The sequence below is a fragment of the Myotis lucifugus genome, unplaced genomic scaffold, assembly GCF_000147115.1.
Source record: "Myotis lucifugus unplaced genomic scaffold, Myoluc2.0 scaffold_67, whole genome shotgun sequence".
In the NCBI taxonomy this organism is placed as follows: Eukaryota; Metazoa; Chordata; class Mammalia; order Chiroptera; family Vespertilionidae; genus Myotis; species Myotis lucifugus.
In genome coordinates, this window is record NW_005871115.1 from 5,746,163 (window position 1) to 5,764,814 (window position 18,652).

The following is an 18,652-nucleotide window of genomic DNA, read 5'->3' on the forward strand; positions in this document are numbered from 1 at the left end:
GGTGATCTATCGGGGGGCAAATACCCAAACTGACTCTGCGCATTTCGCGCTATCAGGCCTACCAGGGGGGGCAGTTAGGGGCAACCAGGCAGGCAGTGGGGTCATTAAGGGGTAACCAGGCCAGAGGGGGGGGCAGTTAGGGGCGATCAGGCCAGAATGCAGAGGCAGTGAGGGGTGATCAGGCCGGCAAGGGGGGTGCGGGGGGGGAGGCAGTTAGGGGCAACCAGGCAGGCAGGCAGGTGAGCGATTAGGAGCCAGCAGTCCAGGATTGTCAGTGGGATGTCAGACTGCCGGTTTAGGCCTGGGCAATCAGACATCCTCCGAGGGGTCCTGGATTGGAGAGGGTGCAGGCTGGGCTGAGGGGACCCCCACCCCGTGCACAAATTTTGTGCACCAGGTCTCTAGTATTCCAATAAAACTTTATTTACAAGAACAGGGATGAAGCCAGATTTGACCTGTGGGGGCCATAGTTTGCTGACCCTGCTCTAAAGCATAGTTAACAAAAAACAAATGCTTTATAAAGTTGTTTATAATATGAAGACAAACAGAATTGTTAGGTAAATTAAAAGAACAACCAATTTCACTTTTTTGGTAGTACTTCAGTACAAGGGAGAACAGCATAGTGGCTAAGAATTGGACTTGGGAGTAAAATGCTTGGGTCTAAATCCTGGATCAACCATGTACTGGTGCAATGACCTCAGATAAGATTCCTAGCATTGCTGAACCTAGTTTTTCTCATCTATTCAGTGGCACTTATAAAGTTCCTAAAACACATACTCGTTTAAGGGATTAAATGAATTAATTTTTATAAACCATTTAGAAAAGTATTCAGGAAATAGTACACTCTTCATTACTATTTGTAAGAGTACTTCACAATTAGAAGTCAACTAAGAGATGACATCAACTATCCTCAAAGTATATCATGTATATGTTAATAAAATGAATACTATAATTGCCCATACTTTTCTCTCTGAGAAAAAGAAAAGGATGAAAAAAAACATACCACTATTAAACAAAATGCCACAGGTTAAAGCAGAAATTTCAAAAGTAACATAGGCTAACTCAGAAATAAATTTCTTGGAATTTTTCTATAAACATTACATAAATCAAGGAGTTGGAAAAAGCAGAGTGCACATAGCTTTCTCTAAAATAGGATTCTTTTTTCTTCTTGATATAAAGAGTGGTGGAAGCCTAGAGAAAGATTGGCACTTAAAATATTACTAGACATGGTACATTCTTCATATTCATCAGAAAGTTGGTGGAGGTTAAAAGAATGCAAAAGAGATCCATTAATTTGGAAAAAAGTATCTACAAAGTTATTGCTAATTGCTGCAGAAACTTGGATTCATTACTTTGTAAGTTACTAACTCATAAACCTGGGATCATCTCAACTTAAACGCTGCAAGAAGCATCTCCTAACTGTATCTGGTACAGGGACTGTGGAGTCCTGCGGTCACAGCTTGTATCATCCTCTTCTCACTGATATTCACCAAGTTCATGCAAGTATACGCCTTTCTCCCATTGTCAGGGACTTGAAGTCATATATGTTTGGATTCTCTTAATACAAAAGTTATATGGCTACAACAAATGACTGCCCCCATGCGAGATGCCACGTGATATTATAAAGAGAAAAAATATGAACACATACATATAATGCCTTTCGTAAGACAATGAAAACAAATACTTCCATCTAAATTTCAACGTTTTTATGATCTTACCACATTTCCCATAGATTATATCAAATTGCCGCATTAATTCAGCTTCGGTTTTATATGGAGAGTACTTATAAATTATAGACAATTCCGTTGAGAATTTCTGAGGATCATCTATGACAGGTTCTCTGTTTTTTGTTAACCACGAAGGCATTGGAACTACAACCTATAAAAAAAACACATCAATTTACTATGAAACACACAAATAAATACCATCACCTTTTTATCTGTTCATAATTCAGTCTACTCGTCAGCCAAATTACAAAACCAAACATGAAGTTAAAAGTTTACTTCCCTCCTGTATTCTAGCTTTATAAGGAAGAGACGCATTATTATATATATGGCTTTATTCCAAAATGGTCCATTGTGAAATGTGGGGACAGATAGAATCTACTTCTGCTTTCTCTTAAAATATGGGTATAATGGCAGAAGGAACAATAGTAGCAGCATTTAGAAACTGGAGAGCAAATGACAGCATATCTAAGAAAAGCAATCCAAAGATCATGCCAGAAAAGAGAAGCAGCCTGATTTATAATTCAGAATCCACTAAAAGACTCCGAAAATGACGACATGAATCAACTCTAGACCAGGGCAAACGGGAAAGAGAGCTAGATGTGCATCCAGACACCCATCTGGCAATAAGTCCTTCCCTACCTCCACAAAGACTAAATGTTCACTTTCTGGAAAGACTGGAACAAAGTGTTTCTGAATTACATGACATGCCAAGTAGAGCTGTCAGGGAACCTTACTGAGATGAGAGGGATTAAGTGAAAGTGTACATATTGGGTACTAAGAACCTGAGATCTCTTCTCCCATTTAGCTTCCAGAAAGTTTTCAGGTAGGTCTTCAGGTAGAAGACTGTAGAAGTCTCCCCTGAGAAATCTGACAAACCCAGAAGGAAAGACATAAAGAAAATGATGTTGAGGGTTTCCCAATAAAACAGCCAGCTAGATCTTCCTAGCGTGACACTCAGAGCTGCCAAGCCCCACCACCCACACTCTCAGAGTTTTCAATAGGCATTTTTTAGACTAATCTTTAAAGTACAGCAGGCTCTCAAATGCTGTTTTGTTCAATGTTCTTTTACTACAATGTCGATGAGAAAAAACTCTCAGCAGTGGCCACTGCCTGTGTGGAGTATGTAGGTTCTCCCCATGTCCATGTGGATTTTCTCCAGGTTCTCCAGTTTTCTCCCACCTCCCAAAGACGTGCACATGAGGTAGACTGGTGTGTCTGAACTGTCCCAGTCGGAGTGAGTATGGGTGTCTGTGAGTGGCCCTGTGATAGAAGGGCATCCCCTCCAGGGTGGGGTTCCATAGCCTGGAGGCCACCCATGACCCTGTACTGCAATAAATGGGTTGTCAAAGAATTAGCTTGTTTTTGTTCATTTTTCTTGAATGCATGTGTAGCTCATATTTATTTCAATGTTTAATATTGGAAGCATTTTGGGTCTTTCTTTATAAGTTTGGTGATGTTTTTTAACCAAAAATACACTGTAAGAACTTAACTCTTGTTTATATCAATTAGCCTATGGTAAAATTGGTTTCACTTAAAGTCAGTTTCCAAGAACCTATCTGGGAAGTTAAGTGAGGACATACTATATTTAGGATGAATAACTATCTAAGCAAAGAATCTAATATGATAAATAGAGGCCAAATAAGTATAAACAAAGCAACTCCGTGGAAATAAAAAAATATAGAACATAAAACTTTTGGAGGAAAAATCAATCATTGTTAATATCTTCAAAGCTCTAAGAAGAAGTACTGTAGCCTTGACACATGAACTAGATATCTTTTTTTAAAAAATATATTTTCTTGATTTTAGAGAGGAAGGGAGAAGGAGAGAGAGAGAGAAATATCAATGATGAGAGAGAATCATTGACTGGCTGCCTCCAGCACGCCCCCTACTGGGGATCGAGCCCGCAACCCAGGCATGTGCCCTTGGCCGAAATCGAACCTGGGACCCTTCAGTCCACAGACCGACTCTCTATCCATTGAGCCAAACCAGCTAGGGCAAGAACTAGATATCTTTTTAAAAGGAACATTGAGAGAAAAGAAAAGACTTCTTGGAAATTAATAATATGATTACAGAAAAAAAACTTTTATATGAAAAGGTTGGAAGATAACAGTTATAAAATCTTCCGGAAAAAAAACCAAAAATATAAAGGACAAAACATAGGAGAGGAAAGAAGAAAATTAAAAAAACTGGTCTCAGACATCCAAGAGCTAAGAAACAGAAGCTACAAAAATATATGGGTAAGATAATCATCAAACATTATAGGAAAATGCCCCCAAATTGAAGAACACGAGATTCCAGATTGAAAATGTCCAACAAGAGCCCAGCACAATGGATGCAAACAGAACCACCCAAAGGCAAAACACTGAAATCAGAATACTGGGGATGAAGAAGATTCTACTGACCTTCAAAAAATAAAGGGCACAAACAACGGGTCACGTACAAGACTCAGGAATTAAAATGGCTCAGACTCCTTAAAAACAACACTAGAAATTAGAAGATAATGGAGCAATGCCTTCAAAGTTCTGAAGGAAAATTTATTGCAACCTAGCAATAACACCAAACCAGCTATCATTACATTTCCAAGCAAGATAAAAACATTTTCATGCATTTGAGATCTCAGAAGATTTTACCTTTCATGCACCCTTGCTAAAATGCTACTGGAGAATATGTTACACCAAAAAGACATGAGATTTAGGATCTGAGATTTAACACAGAAGAGAGATGCAGAGACTCGCCTGGACTATGACACGGACTGATCCCAGGATGGCAGCTGAGTACCATCCATGGAAAGCAGAATTGTGAGCTGCAGCACATGAGCAGTGGCAAAGGCACAGAAAACCAAGCAGATTTTTGGTGGTAGTGATAAGCACATAGAACACTAAGCATACAATTATTGATTCCAGGGAAAATAAAAACTTGTGCAGGAGAGAGAAAAAATAACAGTTTATGATATGGTATGATTATGGATGGTGTTTATATAGTCTCATAATGTAAATACTGAACATTGTCATAGCCATAATTACAAACGAGCTATGGAATTGGAAGGATATGTGTGTGATAGGAGTACAGGGGGGAAAATAGATAAATCCTGTTCTTTTATAGTAGGAGGTTAATAGGTAATGCCTAAATCAAATCAAAAGTAGCAATACAACTGCACAAAGGCATGGTTTTTCTTATGATTTCTTAATAATGCCAAATTACATGCTGGAAACACTCATACTATTTTGCAATTTAGTTAAATATTTGTACAGTTTTATTGCAATGTTGATTTTTGTGAATTTATTGATTAAATATCTCCCCTGCAGGAAAAAAAAAAAAAGCAATACAAGCCTGTTACACAAAGATATCCAGAATATAAAATCAAAAGAATCAGCTAATATTGTTGAAAGAGACTGCCTCTATGGAAATGGAAAGAGGTTGTTGGTTTTATTTATTTTTTTAAAATTAGGGTAAGGTGAATGGTCCATTTTAGAAAGCTATAACTGCAGAGCATAGGCCCCATTTTGCATGCCCTTTACATACATAAAGTACAACATAAATGCTTAAAGCAGGGGTCCTCCAACTTTTTAAACAGGAGGCCAGTTCACTGTCCCTCAGACCGTTGGAGGCCGGACTATAGTTTAAAAAAAACTATGAACAAATTCCTATGCACACTGCACATATCTTATTTTGAAGTAAAAAAACAAAACGGGAACAAATACAATATTTGTATTTGCATGTGGCCCACGGGCCGTAGTTTGAGGACCCCTGGCTTAAAGCACTGGTTTTCCTCATGGCAGCATCCCATCGGCTATTCCCTGTTGCCTGCAGACTGTTCCTATACCCAGCCCCACTCTCCTGCAGCCAGTGAGCACGCTCTGCTCTTGCTGGGCAATCTCACATCTCCATACTGTCCCTTCAAACCCCATTCTTATCTCCAGGCATGAGACTGTCTGTACACCATTTCTCTCCACAAACCAGCCTTTCTAGTAACAAGGTGTACTCACTCCATAAAACCTCCACATCACTGCTTTTGACAATTTGTGGCAGCAGGAACACATACTTGTTGAACAGCATTCTTTTTAAACAATTCCATTTTATTATTTAGATAATTCATATGTGTCTGCCTTATTTTGTGGCAGCGCTAAAAATAGTCTGATGGTCAGGTGGTCTACTTCTTGTTTCCTACCTTCTACAGGGCCTACCCAGTGCTGGACAGACAGCAGTTCCTCAACATATACTTGTTGTACTGAATTATAACTGATGTTTCTAAAAGTAAAACTCAGACACTTCAAATTCATAAAATGTCTCTGGGTCATCAAATGGAGTTGAAATTATTATGGTCACTGGAGTTACAAGTTTAAGTATATTTCACATTTTGTTTCTTTAGATTTTCTATTTCAAGACTTTGAATCCAATATTCTATTTCTTTTAAGAATGGTAATCCATTTATGGCACAAGTGGTACAATTGATTTGCAGGCTTCTTCCCAAAAAAGCTCATTGTGCCAAAAGGAGCCTCTTATTTTGGGAGATTTGGGTACATAGATAATGTAAATAAAGTTCTGAAAACTTCCTAGAAGTTGAAAACCCAAGAGAGAATAAGATAGGCCTCCAATGATCCAGCCACTCTTCCTTCATCTCCCAAACATATTCCTAAATTTCTAAAACATAACCAGAAAGAACTCATTATAGATTTTACCTCCTGAGATAGGAAATGAAAACAACACTGATACCATTGGAAACAAAGAAAAATCTCAACTCTTACCTCACTCAGACCTTCTTCTTCACAGAATGTCTGAGAAAAAAAAACACAGGTCATCGTTTCTTCCTTCTTTGTGAAAAGAATAAAGTCTTTTCCAATCCTCATGGACCCACTGTATTAAAAATCAAGAAATAACAGTTTACATGTCAAACACTAAAAAGGAGCAACAGGCAGGCATGATACTGTGTTCTCTAATGGGTTTTCTCTTCACAGAAATAGCTCCACTGTTTTGCTGACCCATCACCAAGAGAGTTCAATATGATTTTTTTTCTCAAAGCAGAACAGATGGATTTGAACTAGTCCAGCCCCACACTGTTGAGACATGATTCCAGAGATAAAGATGGCCTGGGGTTGAAGAAGAGCACGATCATCTGCCCCTAGCAGTTGCCACACTGGTGATGGTGCTTGCCTTTCATTGAGATATTCTACTAAAATAAACCATGGACACAAGTAACACTTATACTAAACTCTGCTTTGAGAAGTAAGAAACCACAGAGATGCAATTAAGCTCAGAAGTACAGCAGTTCCTGGAAGAAGACTCGTCACTTATTTGAAAATTAAATTTTAAAATGTTGTAAAGACCAAGTCAGTAATGGGTATGGAGAATCAAAACCAACGTAGGACTCCCTAGTTTATATTCTTCTTAAAGTTCTATAAATTTGGACCATTCTACATAAGATTGCCTTTAACTAAATACTGTTCCATTATCAATAATATATGCCTTAAAGAAAAAAAAAATTCTCACCTTTTAAGACCATTGCCATATTGCCCAATAAACTTCAAGGTTGATAACCGTTTCTTGGATGTTCCAAAGTAAATAATATCTGAGGCTTCCTCTGTAATCCACAAAAGTGTTTTAGATGGTTAGGAATTATGAGTAGGTCACAGGGACCAGACATCCAGTCGTTAGCACATTACACATATCTCAGAGCACACATATCTCTTGGGTCAGCCCAGAAGCAAGGCTCCTTATCAGGCTCCATAATCTCTGACAAGGATCTTAATAGTATTATATTGAAGGAGGTCAGACAGACCTAGCCATCTGATTTTAGGGTAAATAAGAGTTTAAAACACTGAAGCTTAATTTCCAAACCTCTAAAAGAGAACTACTTACATTAAAAAGATCATACACCATGACCAAGTGGGATTTATTCCAGGGGTGCGAGGCTGGTACAATATATGCAAATCAATAAATGTGATATGCCGGAAACCGGTCCATCCTTGCTGCTTGACACAGTCGCTGCAGGGAAGAAACATCTGCACAGCATGTTTCAAGGGACCTGGTATATATGGCATACTATTCTTAATATGTTTGCTCCCTTTCTTGGCGCTATGTGTTTTAACCAAGGTCACCTCTCAGAGAAAGGTTGTTTCCCCAGGTAGGGATTTTTCCCTGAAGTTAGGGAGGGAATAAAACCCCTTAACTAAGTGCCAGGCGGGTAGTTAATCACTTTAACTACGAACAATTACGCTTAAGCTACATAATCTTTACTCCCTGGAATGGAGATAAGAAACGCCCTAACCTTTGGAATAGAGATTGATAGGATTAAAATCAACTGGTATAAATACAGATGTAATAAGACAATAAAACACAGAACTTGGCTGGAGATCCTGGCTAGAGATCCTGGCTAGGCTGCTGATCAACTGAACGCTGTCTCCGTGTCATTCCTTCTTCGCCGACTCTGTCCACACCTTTGGGGACCCCTGGACCTGCTGGGGTTGGACCCCAACCGTGATACATCACATAAACAGGTTGCAAGACAAAAATCACATGATCATATCAATTGATATAAAAAAAAGCATTCGAAAAAATCCAACACCCTTTTTTCATAACATCAGTAAAGTGGGATAGAGGGATCATACCTCAACATAATAAAGGCCATATGTGACAAACCTACATCACACTCAATGGGCAAAAAATTAAATCATTTCTCCTAAGAACAGAAACAAGACAGGATGTCCACTTTCACCACTCTTATTCAACATAGTACTAGAAGTACTAGCCACAGTGATCAGGAAGTAAAATTGTCAATATTTACAGATGACGTAATATTGTACATAGAAAAACCCTAAAGACTCCATCAAAAAACTACCAATTTAATAAATGAATTTGGCAATGTAGCAGGATACAAAATTAACATCTAGAAATGCTTGGCATTTTTATATACCAATAATGAACTCTCAGGAAGAGAAATTAAACAATCCTATTTACCACTGCAACAACAAAAAATTAAGATATTTAGGAAAAAACTTAACCAAGGAGGTACAAGACTTGTACTTGGAAAACTACAGGACATTGAAAAAAGGGACAGAGGAAAATATAAACAAATGGAAGAATATACCATGTTAATGGATTGGTAGAATCATTATCATTAAAATGTCCATACTATCCAAAGCAATCAACAGATTCCGCAATCCCTATTAAAATACCAACGGCATAACTGAGGGATTTGTATGGGGGAGAATAAACCAGTTTACAAGAAAGTATGAAGAAAAGGTATAGTTTAAACGTTTTATTTTGGTAACTCTTTTTTTTTTTTTTTTTTAAATATATTTTATTGATTTTTTACAGAGAGGAAGGGAGAGAGATAGAGAGTTAGAAACATCGATGAGAGAGAAACATCAATCAGCTGCCTCCTGCACATCTCCTACTGGGGATGTGCCCGCAACCCAGGTACGTGCCCTTGACCGGAATCGAACCCGGGACCCTTCAGTCCGCAGGCCGACGCTCTATCCACTGAGCCAAACCGGTTTCGGCTATTTTGGTAACTCTTATGGACCTCATAGCATCCTCCCCTGCACAGAGGTTTCAAAGTTGACTCCCCACCGCCTCATGTCCCCCGGCAAAGAAAGTAATTGATGGGTGTTCCTCCCTTTACCTCCCCCTAATATAAAAAAAAACAAACATATTTATAAGAAAAAGCAGGCAGAGCTACTAATACTTTTGAAGTATCCACAGCAGTTTCCAACTACTACGAACAAACTACAATGGCGCTTACAAACTTAACCTTTTTTTCCAACCCAGTAAAAACCGAAAACCACTCAGAATGCGTCCTCTCCCTCTTCTCCCCCAAAAGAGAGAAGAACGATCATCAATGGCAGGCGGCAGTTGCAAAAGCAACGCCGAGAGCCGGCTTCACGCTCAGGAGAGGATGCTGCATCTCCTCCTCGTGGCTTCGGGTGCTCTACACGTTCAGAGAAGCTTCTCTAGTAACGAACTATAGAAATGATCCCTGAAAGTATAGTCTTAACGTATACATCACCGCCTCCGCCAGGTCTACGGCCGCCGCACACTTTGCAGTCATGGTGAGACAGTTTCCCTAGTTCTGACCCCACAGGCAAAGAGAAAAGCTTTCCAGTCTGTATAATCCTTCAGATACTATCACTCCACAATGATTTGTAACACTTAGGTGGAAATTAAATGTCCAAAGTTTTTTAAAAAACGGCCACCTCATTAACATAATACTGAACGACAGCCAATCACAATCTGGGCGGTGTAAGCCCAGGAGGCATCGCTCGGTTCGGTGAGGCGGCCCGCCCCTGGGAGCTATCGGAAAGGGCGGGCTTTTTCTTTCTGAGAATCGAGCTGCTTCCTGTGATTGGTGAAACGTGACGTGATGGTCCTGAGTTTGACTTTCAATCGCGGGTGGATTTGAGACCGGTCGCCGTGGCTGGGGCTGGGGCGGGGAGGGGAACTGCAGCTGGGACGCAGCGCTGGGAGACACAACCTTTTGGTTTGTGTGTCATGTTTGCACTATCTGCTCACACTTTCTGAGTTCTTAAAGGTCGTTGGTGCTTTAACATAAAAAGAAGAAAAAGTAAACATTCATTGGAGATGCATCTCCTAATGAGATGAATAAACTATGTTTCAGTTGGTTCAAAAAAAATAATAATAAAATAAAATACCAACGGCATATTTCACAGATCTAAAACAAATACTACAAAAATTTATATAGAACCAAAAAGGATCCCAAATAGTCACAGCAATCTTGAGAAAGAAGAACAAAGTAGGAAGAATCACAATACCAGATATTAAGTTATACCGCAAAGCCACCATAATCAAAACAGCCTGTTACTGGCACAAGGACAGGCATGTAGATCAATGAAACAGAGCAGACAACCCATAAATTGACCCAAGCCATTATGTTCAATTAATATTTGACAAAGGTGGCAAGAACATACAATGGAATAAAGATAGTCTCTTCAATAAATGGTGTTGGAAAAAATGGACATAAAAAAAAACGACCACCAACTTACACCATCCACAAAAATAAACTCAAAATGCATGAAAGACTTAAATGTAAGTCCTGAAACCATAAACATTTTAGAAGAAACCATAGGCAGCAAAATCTCAGACATCTCTCAAAGCAATATGTTTGTGGATACCTACTTCTCCTAGGGCAAAGGAAACTAAGGAGAAAATAAACCAATGGAACTACATCAAAATAAAAAGCTTCTGCACTGCAAAAGAAACCATCATCAAAATAACAAGAGAGCCAACTACACGGGAGAACATATTTTCCAATGATACATCTGATATTTTTAATCTCCAAACTATATAGGGAACTCAAGCAACTTTAACAAAAGGGAGACAAACAATCCAATTATAAAATGGGCAAGGGACCTAAATTAAAAAAAAAAAGTGGACCTCTATGTCCACTTTTTTCTCCAAAGTGGACATAGAGAAAGCTGAGACTTATAAAAAAAATGCTCAAAGTCACTAATCATCAGAGAGATGCAAATTAAAACAACAATGAGATACCACCTCACACCTGTCAGAATGGCTAACATCAACAAATCAACAAACAAGTGCTGGCTAGGATGCGGAGAAAAGGGGACCCTAGTACACAGCAGGTGAGAATACAGAGTGATGCAGCCACTGTTGAAAACAGTATGAAGGTTCCTAAAAAAATTAAAAATGGAACTCCCATTCGACCTAGTAATCCCACTTCTAGGAATATATCCTAAGAAACCTGAAACACCAATCAGAAAGAATATATATATCCCTATGTTCATAGCAGCACAATTTACAGTAGCTAAGATTTGGAAACAGCCCAAGTTTCCATCAGAAGATGAGTGGATAAAAAAGCTGTGGTACATTTACACAATAGATTACCACTTGGCTGTAAAAAAGAAGTAACTCTTACCATTTGCAACAGCATGGATGGACCTAGAGAGTATTATGCTAAGTGACATAAGCCAGAGAGATAAACATCACATGATCTCACTCATATGTGGAATATAATGAACAAAATAAACTGATGAACAAAAATAGATCCAGAGATATAGAAATATGGAACAGACTGACAAATTTCAGAGGAAAGGTGGGGTAGGACTTGGGGAGGGAGAGATGTATGCATAGCCCATGGACACAGATAATACTGTGGTGAAGGCCTGGCAGGGGCCGATGTGGGGTGGAAGGGGTCAATGGGGAAGAAAGAAACTAAGGGGACACCTGTAACACTTTCAACAATAAAGATACATTTAAAAATAAAATAAAAAGGAACTATTAATACTTGGAACATAGTTGTTGAAAAATATAAATAAATTCAATAAGATGATGTATTTTTCAAACCCTGAACACAACACATGGGACTTGATAAATGCTAATAAATTTTAAATATTATGATTACTTGTACCACTAGTAATTTTGTATAAAGTTGGCCTTTATCAAGCCCCATGTGAATCTAAGAAGAATGGAATAGCTTCTGGTCTGATACAACCTGGGGAGGAAGGGCTATTTGTTTCAGACTTTTATTTAGAGTTAGTCTCCTGTTCTCTTAAAGGCATTCTAGAATTCTAGAGAAAAATCTTCTGGATTTCAGAAAATACATACCTCCAGAAACAAAAAGCTCCAAGGGAAACAAGAAAAGATAGAAATGGGTTTCCCAACTGGCCTACTTGAAGACATGCTTTAGAATTGTTCTTGAGGACCCTGTGTCCGTCTGGGGCACCTGGTTTGGGGTGTGTAAAAGCTACCAGATACTCTGTCAGAACCTAATCTGACATTCAATCTCATGTTCTCATACAGGGTTGGATATTAGGTGAGGGTGTCCATAATGATAATGTTAGCTACAATTTATTGATTGTTAAGTGCATTCTAGGTGCTATCAATATACTTCCCATGTACCACTTAATATTGATAACATGCTTATAAGAAATAAATTATTATTATTTGCATGTTACAGATGAGGAAATTTAAGTTTAAGGAGTTTATGTAACCTTCCCAAGATCACACAGCTCATAAATGCTACCTCCAGGATTACAACCCAGACCAGATCCCAGGGTTTTCATTACACACCACATAGACTCCCATGTATGGGGCCAGGGATCAGGGCAGAGAGTCAGAACACTGAATACAACAGACATGACCCTTGCCCTCAACAACTTTATGTCATGTAGGAGAAACAGAATGAAAGAAGTAGCCAAATAAACAAGACCATTTCTAAGAGTGAGGGGGCAAATGACACAAGAAATTGAAAGCTCCTGCTGTCACTTGCACCCGCTGACGGTGGTGAACAACTGGGCCGGCGCTGGGTGCCGGCAGTGGGTGCCGGCAGTGGGTGCGAGCAGCGGCTCCGGCAGCAAGTGAGCGCTGGGCGGGACCAGGGTGCATGGAAGCAAAGAATTTTCAGTAACCACCAAAGGCTCGACCCGATGACAGTGACCGGCACCCGGCCTTGGTCTGGCACCCCCGCTCACCTGCTCCATCATCCCACCACAGGCGGCCAACGCTCATGTTCCGTGCTCTGCCGCCTGCTGCGGACGCCTGCCATGTTCCTGCACACCCCCTGGTGGTCAGTGCAGGTCTTGGGGACTGGTTGTTCAGTTGTTCCACTGTTTGGTCTATTTGCATATTAGTCTGTTATTATATAGGATAATATGATATGAGTCATGTTAAAAAATCGACTTAGGATTTCTATATGAGGAACAGCCTGTCATGGGATAAGACTGGGGGTGAAAGAATTTGGAAATTATTGCAGTCATTTTTTGTGGGTCCAGATTGATCTGGCTCAGTGTGGACAACAGATAGATTCTATTTTCAGTCATCAGACACATTCTTCCTTCTAACTTATTACTCGATTTCTAATCAATGTTAATAAAGAATTGCTCTCTCAACACTTGTGGGCTTTTTTTATTTACTCTTTATGTCAACTGACGTGTGTTCCTTCTGAAGATCTGAATCTTTATCACCTTCCTGTATTTTGATCGTTTTGTTTATGGAGCCATATAAAATGAGTTGCTTTTTTTTTAAAGAATTGCCTTAGAATGTATCACACATTCTGTTATTTATTTTAAGAAATCAGGAAAATGAATTAGAAATGGGCAATGAAACTGCTTTTTCAGTGTGGTTTTCTCACAAACTCTGCTCTCTTATTTAGTTAAACTAAAGAAGCAACAATACTTTTTCATCAAAATGACCTGGAAAAATCAAAATTATTCAAAGTCAGAAGGAGAACTGAGTGGGCTATCTGAGCATTTCTAAACTTGCTAATAAATTACTCTTTGACTATCCAGACCAAGGCGGAACTTCCAAGACTCAGAAGACGATAACAACTTTACTTTGTATTCTCAGCTACCATCAGCATGAATGAGCGTTCTCTGCTCTGGTGTGAAGCTGACCTATACAGTCTCATGTTACTTGAACTCCCTCACTCTTTTTAAATCTTGGCTTGTGGCATATACACAAATGTTGTAAGAATTCAGGGTTAAGTGAGTTCAGGTAAATCAAGCCCTCATCAGAGGAAATAAATAACATTTCAATTCCACAGCAAACAGGCATTATGCACCTACGTGCTGGCTTTTTCCAGCCTTGACGATACAAAGATAGTTGTGTAATGTATTGGAGTTACTCATTATGATAAGTACATCTAATCAAAGCAACTAAACCTTTGAACATGCAAAGAAAAATCACAAACTGCTAAAAACAAAGAAAGATGACCTCTACCTCAAGGTTAAGCAGAAATTTTTAAATAGCCTACAGGCTTTGGAAACTGCCTTAGAGGTCTCGCAAGCAATACCTGAAGGATGGTCTAAAAACAATCTCAGGGTGCAACCAGTAACCATTTGTATTCCATTCACTCCCAGATGCTTTATCATACAAGTAATTAGGTACCTTCTGCCTTTCATTTTTCTGGCAATACTTATTTACGCTCACTTTTGTCTTGGTTTTACATGGTTGCAATGAATTTATTCTGTCAGCTGAAATGTTTAAACCTAAAAAGTTCAACAATATGTTAAGACTGGGATTTATTTACCCTAATAGCTCCATACCTGTTTTTGCAAAGACAGCTCAATTTACTTTTATTTATTTTATGAGTTTTATTGTTTAAAGTATTACAAATAGTTATTTTATGAGTTTTAATACTATTCTCTCTAACAGCCAGTTAGGTATCTAAATAATTAACTTACCAGGGCTCATACCACATCCATCATCCAGGAAGCACAACATGAATCCGCCCTGCAGTTTCTCATTATCCACTGTAAGAGAAAGCAGTTATTACTAATAAATATTGAGCTTAATTTGTTCATCACAAAGTCATGCTGCTCACAGAATTATCCGTCTTCCTCAAATGCAGCCACTGAGTTATGACAGTTATGGTACAGTGATAGAGCTCAGAAAAGCATTTTGACTACAATTTCACACAGAAAATTGCAAGGGGGGAACAATCAAGCAAAAAAATAAAAGGCTTTGAATTACTATAAAACACCTGCACATTAATAAATTAATGACATGCCCAGCTCTGGAATGTGACTGGCCCATTAGACTCTATGTATTCCCTCCCTAGGGGAGGGGAGAAAGGTAGATGGTGGTAACTGACCAACCTGTATTCCTTTCCTCCAAAGCTCAATTCCAAAGTCAAGCCAGGCCATTCTCATTAAGGTCATCAATCTCTCTTCCAACTACTGTAGTTAAATCCCATAAGAGCCATTTGAGCATGCTTCTTTTGTTATTATTATTTTTATTGTTGTTGTTATTATTAGTTTAGATTTTTTGAGTTTATAGATTTTGCTTATTTCAATATCACACTAGTCATAGGCCCAAAATTACAAAGAAATGACCAGTCTTAGAAACTTTCAGAGTTTGGACTATTAGTAAACTCAGTTTTCTTCAGTAGTGTCTTTAATTATAGATTTATCCAATTTGAATATTTTACTATTTATACCAAACACTAGAAATACGGTATCTACCAATTCTAAATAACACCTTTTTCCCTTCCTAGGAACTTGTCAAGATGGTAAAGGCAAAGAAAGCTGCTCAAGAGCAACTACTAAATGCAAGTAGAACAAAGAAATGACTTAAGACCGTCTTTGTTGTGTGTGCATTTTTATAATAAAGCTGAAATACTTTACAAATTTTCACTTAAAATTATACTTATGGTGATCATTTGAAAGCATGCCATTCCAACATAATTTCTCAGAGATCTACCATTCACTGTGGTAGTCTTATCCTTTGAAAATTTGATGCAGTATTTCATTCTAATGTCCAAGTACGAAAAAAGGTCTTGGGAGAGGGAGAAGGAGGGGGAGTACAGGAGGCAACCGATCAATGTTTCTCTCTCGCACTGATGTTTCTCTCTCTCTCTCCTTCTCCCTTCCTCTCTCTCTAAAATCAATAAAAACAAACAAACCAACAAACAAAAAAGAAAAGCCATATGGAATGCATACCCATGTTTACTAGAACTAATACACACAAAGAGATAAAACACCCATAGATAAACATACATTTAGTTTGAAATTTATAGCCCTCAGGTTATCTGAAGAAAAACCTAAGACTGGAGAGTAATTCAGGTGCCTCAGTAAACAATTTGAATATCAGCCCAATACCTACATTAACTATGTATACCCATACAAATTCTATCTATTGGTGCATACCCCGTTTCTGGTTTGTAAAAATCTATTTGCTAGGTTTATAACCATAGTACGGTTTGTTGCAATAAAAAACATTTATAGCCTTGGCCAGTGTGGCTCAGTTGGTTTGGTGACATCTGTGAACCAAAAGGTTGCTGGTTACCGGTTGGACACCTGCCCAGGTTTTGGGCTTGATGCCGGTAGGAGGCATCCAGGAGGCAGCAGATCAATGTTGTGCTTTCACATTGATGTTTCTCTCCCCGCCACTCCCTTCCTCTCTTTCTAAAACAAATCAATAAAAAATATGAAGTAAAAAGAAAACTTTATCCCAGCAGGTGTGGCTGAGTGATTGTCAACCCACGCACCAAGCGGTCGCCGGTTAGATTCCCAGTCAGGGCACATTCCCAGGTTGCGGCTGGATCAGGAGACGGCCGACTGACTTTTCTCTCTCATCAGTGTTTCTCCATCTCTCTCCCTTTCTCTCCTCTCTCTCTAAAATAATAAAAACATTTTTTTAAAAACTTTGTAAGATGAATATTTAGTTGAAAACCAAAAACCACAAGTTCAGGTTTTCACAAAACACATATAACCTAAAGAAAGCAGTGCCACTTTGAACACAAATCACGAAGATTCTTTTCCATTTGTTATGACCATGACAAGTGAGGTAAACTGTCAGTCCTTGCTTGGTGTCCTGCCATAAACACAAAAGAATATAATATGTGAATTCTGATTATATCTGTTGTACTTTGTGATTCCAGGAAATTCCTCTCAACCCTTCATCGATAACATGTGTGCTCTGAATGAAATGCAACTTAATTCTCTTCTTCCTTCTCCATTTCTAAGATCTTCCCTCATTTAAATCCTCATGAAATCTTGCTTAGGTTATTTCCATAGCCCCACCTTCCTGCTATCCCTTCTTTAACACTTCTATAGACCGTCCTGTATGTCATTGGTGGAGTACCTTTTAAAAAGGAAAAGAACATTTCTAATTTCCCAAATGACATTGCTCAAAGTTATTCAATTGTTCACTGTTTACAGAAGAAAAAATAAAACAACTTAGTGTGATATTCAAAGTGCTCATTCATTTGGCTCTAACACTCAGCTCTAGTCACCCTGACCTAGTCTTTGGTCCCTGAATGCTTCTTCCCCAAGTGCCTACTTGGCTCCATCTCTCACATCACTCAGGTGTTTGCTGGTGAATCACCTATTTAGCTGATTTCCCTTATCACCCCATGAAAAATAGCACAACTTACCCATCACTCTCTGCTCTCTTAACCTACATCATTTTTTTCCCTTTCACCACTTATCATTGCCTGGTGTTTTATGTATTTGTTCATTTCTTTATTCTCTCTCACCATTAGAAGGCATGTCCCATGAGTGCACAGACTTAATCCAACATTCTGCTCAATGCTTCTCCCCAGCACTCAGAATAATTACTCAGTTCATTCATATTAGACCCTCAGTAAACTATTACTGAATAAATGAATGAACCTGTGAACTAGTCTACCTCTATTCTTTTTCTCATGGTAATTCCTCAGACAAGAATATTCTTTTCTTCTGACACTACTTGACAAAAATCCCACCCATATTTCAAGTCCCAGCTCTTTTACATGAGGCATTCTTTCTCTGTGTTCCCACCATCCTCTGGGCCTCTCCTGGGCAAGAGACACTTATTCTATTTTACTCTATGTAATTCTATATAATAAAAGCCTAATGTGTAAATTGACCGAACAGTGGAAGGACCAGTCACTATGACACGCACTGACCACCAGGGGGCAGACACTCAATGCAGTAGCTGCCCCCAGCCTGCAGGCTGGCCAACGTGAGTGCCAGTGGGGACCTCCCAATTGCCCCACCAGTCACCCCACAGATCGACCCTGATCGCCGGCCAGGCCTACAGATCCTACCCATGCACAAATTTCATGCACTGAGCCTCTAGTTAGATACATAAGGGAAGACAGCCTCTTCTCCACAACTTCTGTTTCCTTCTGTGTGGAATGGAGTTCAGCCAGTATTAATAAAGAGGCCCTTTGCTGTCCCTGGACTCACTTTCCCTGTGGCAGTGAGCTCACTCTCTGACTGGTAATTTGGGGAGGCCCTGCTCAGATCCCTCATGTTCCCTCTGGGGGGTGAGCTGCCTGCAGAGAGCAGTGGTCCTCGGCCCTCTCCTCAGGGCACACCAGCTCCCAGGGGAAGCCTGATGCCACTGGTGGGCAGTGCCTGGTTCTGGGTTTGATCAGCAAGTCTGCTGGCTCTCACACCAAGCTCCATACTTCAACCAAGCACTTATCAGTAATAAGGACTGACTGCTGTTTGATTTCTCACTTTTCA

General features: G+C 39.2%; 1 protein-coding gene and 1 non-coding gene across 2 annotated transcripts in view; both read right to left on the reverse strand.

The window, feature by feature from the left end:
* The window catches only part of MORC1 (MORC family CW-type zinc finger 1), a 138,697-nt gene that overhangs the window by 113,438 nt on the left and 6,607 nt on the right, over positions 1-18,652 (reverse strand). Inside the window, exons 4-7 of the mRNA XM_014457002.2 lie at positions 14,882-14,950; positions 7,215-7,305; positions 6,473-6,581; positions 1,719-1,878 (exon numbers count right to left, since the gene is read on the reverse strand). Of these exons, the coding sequence (XP_014312488.1) occupies positions 1,719-1,878; positions 6,473-6,581; positions 7,215-7,305; positions 14,882-14,950 (429 nt within the window). The remainder of the gene's footprint in view (positions 1-1,718; positions 1,879-6,472; positions 6,582-7,214; positions 7,306-14,881; positions 14,951-18,652) is intronic.
* LOC111826316 lies at positions 9,507-9,718 on the reverse strand. Its single transcript, XR_002829606.1, has one exon. It is a non-coding gene; the product is annotated as a small nucleolar RNA U3 (small nucleolar RNA).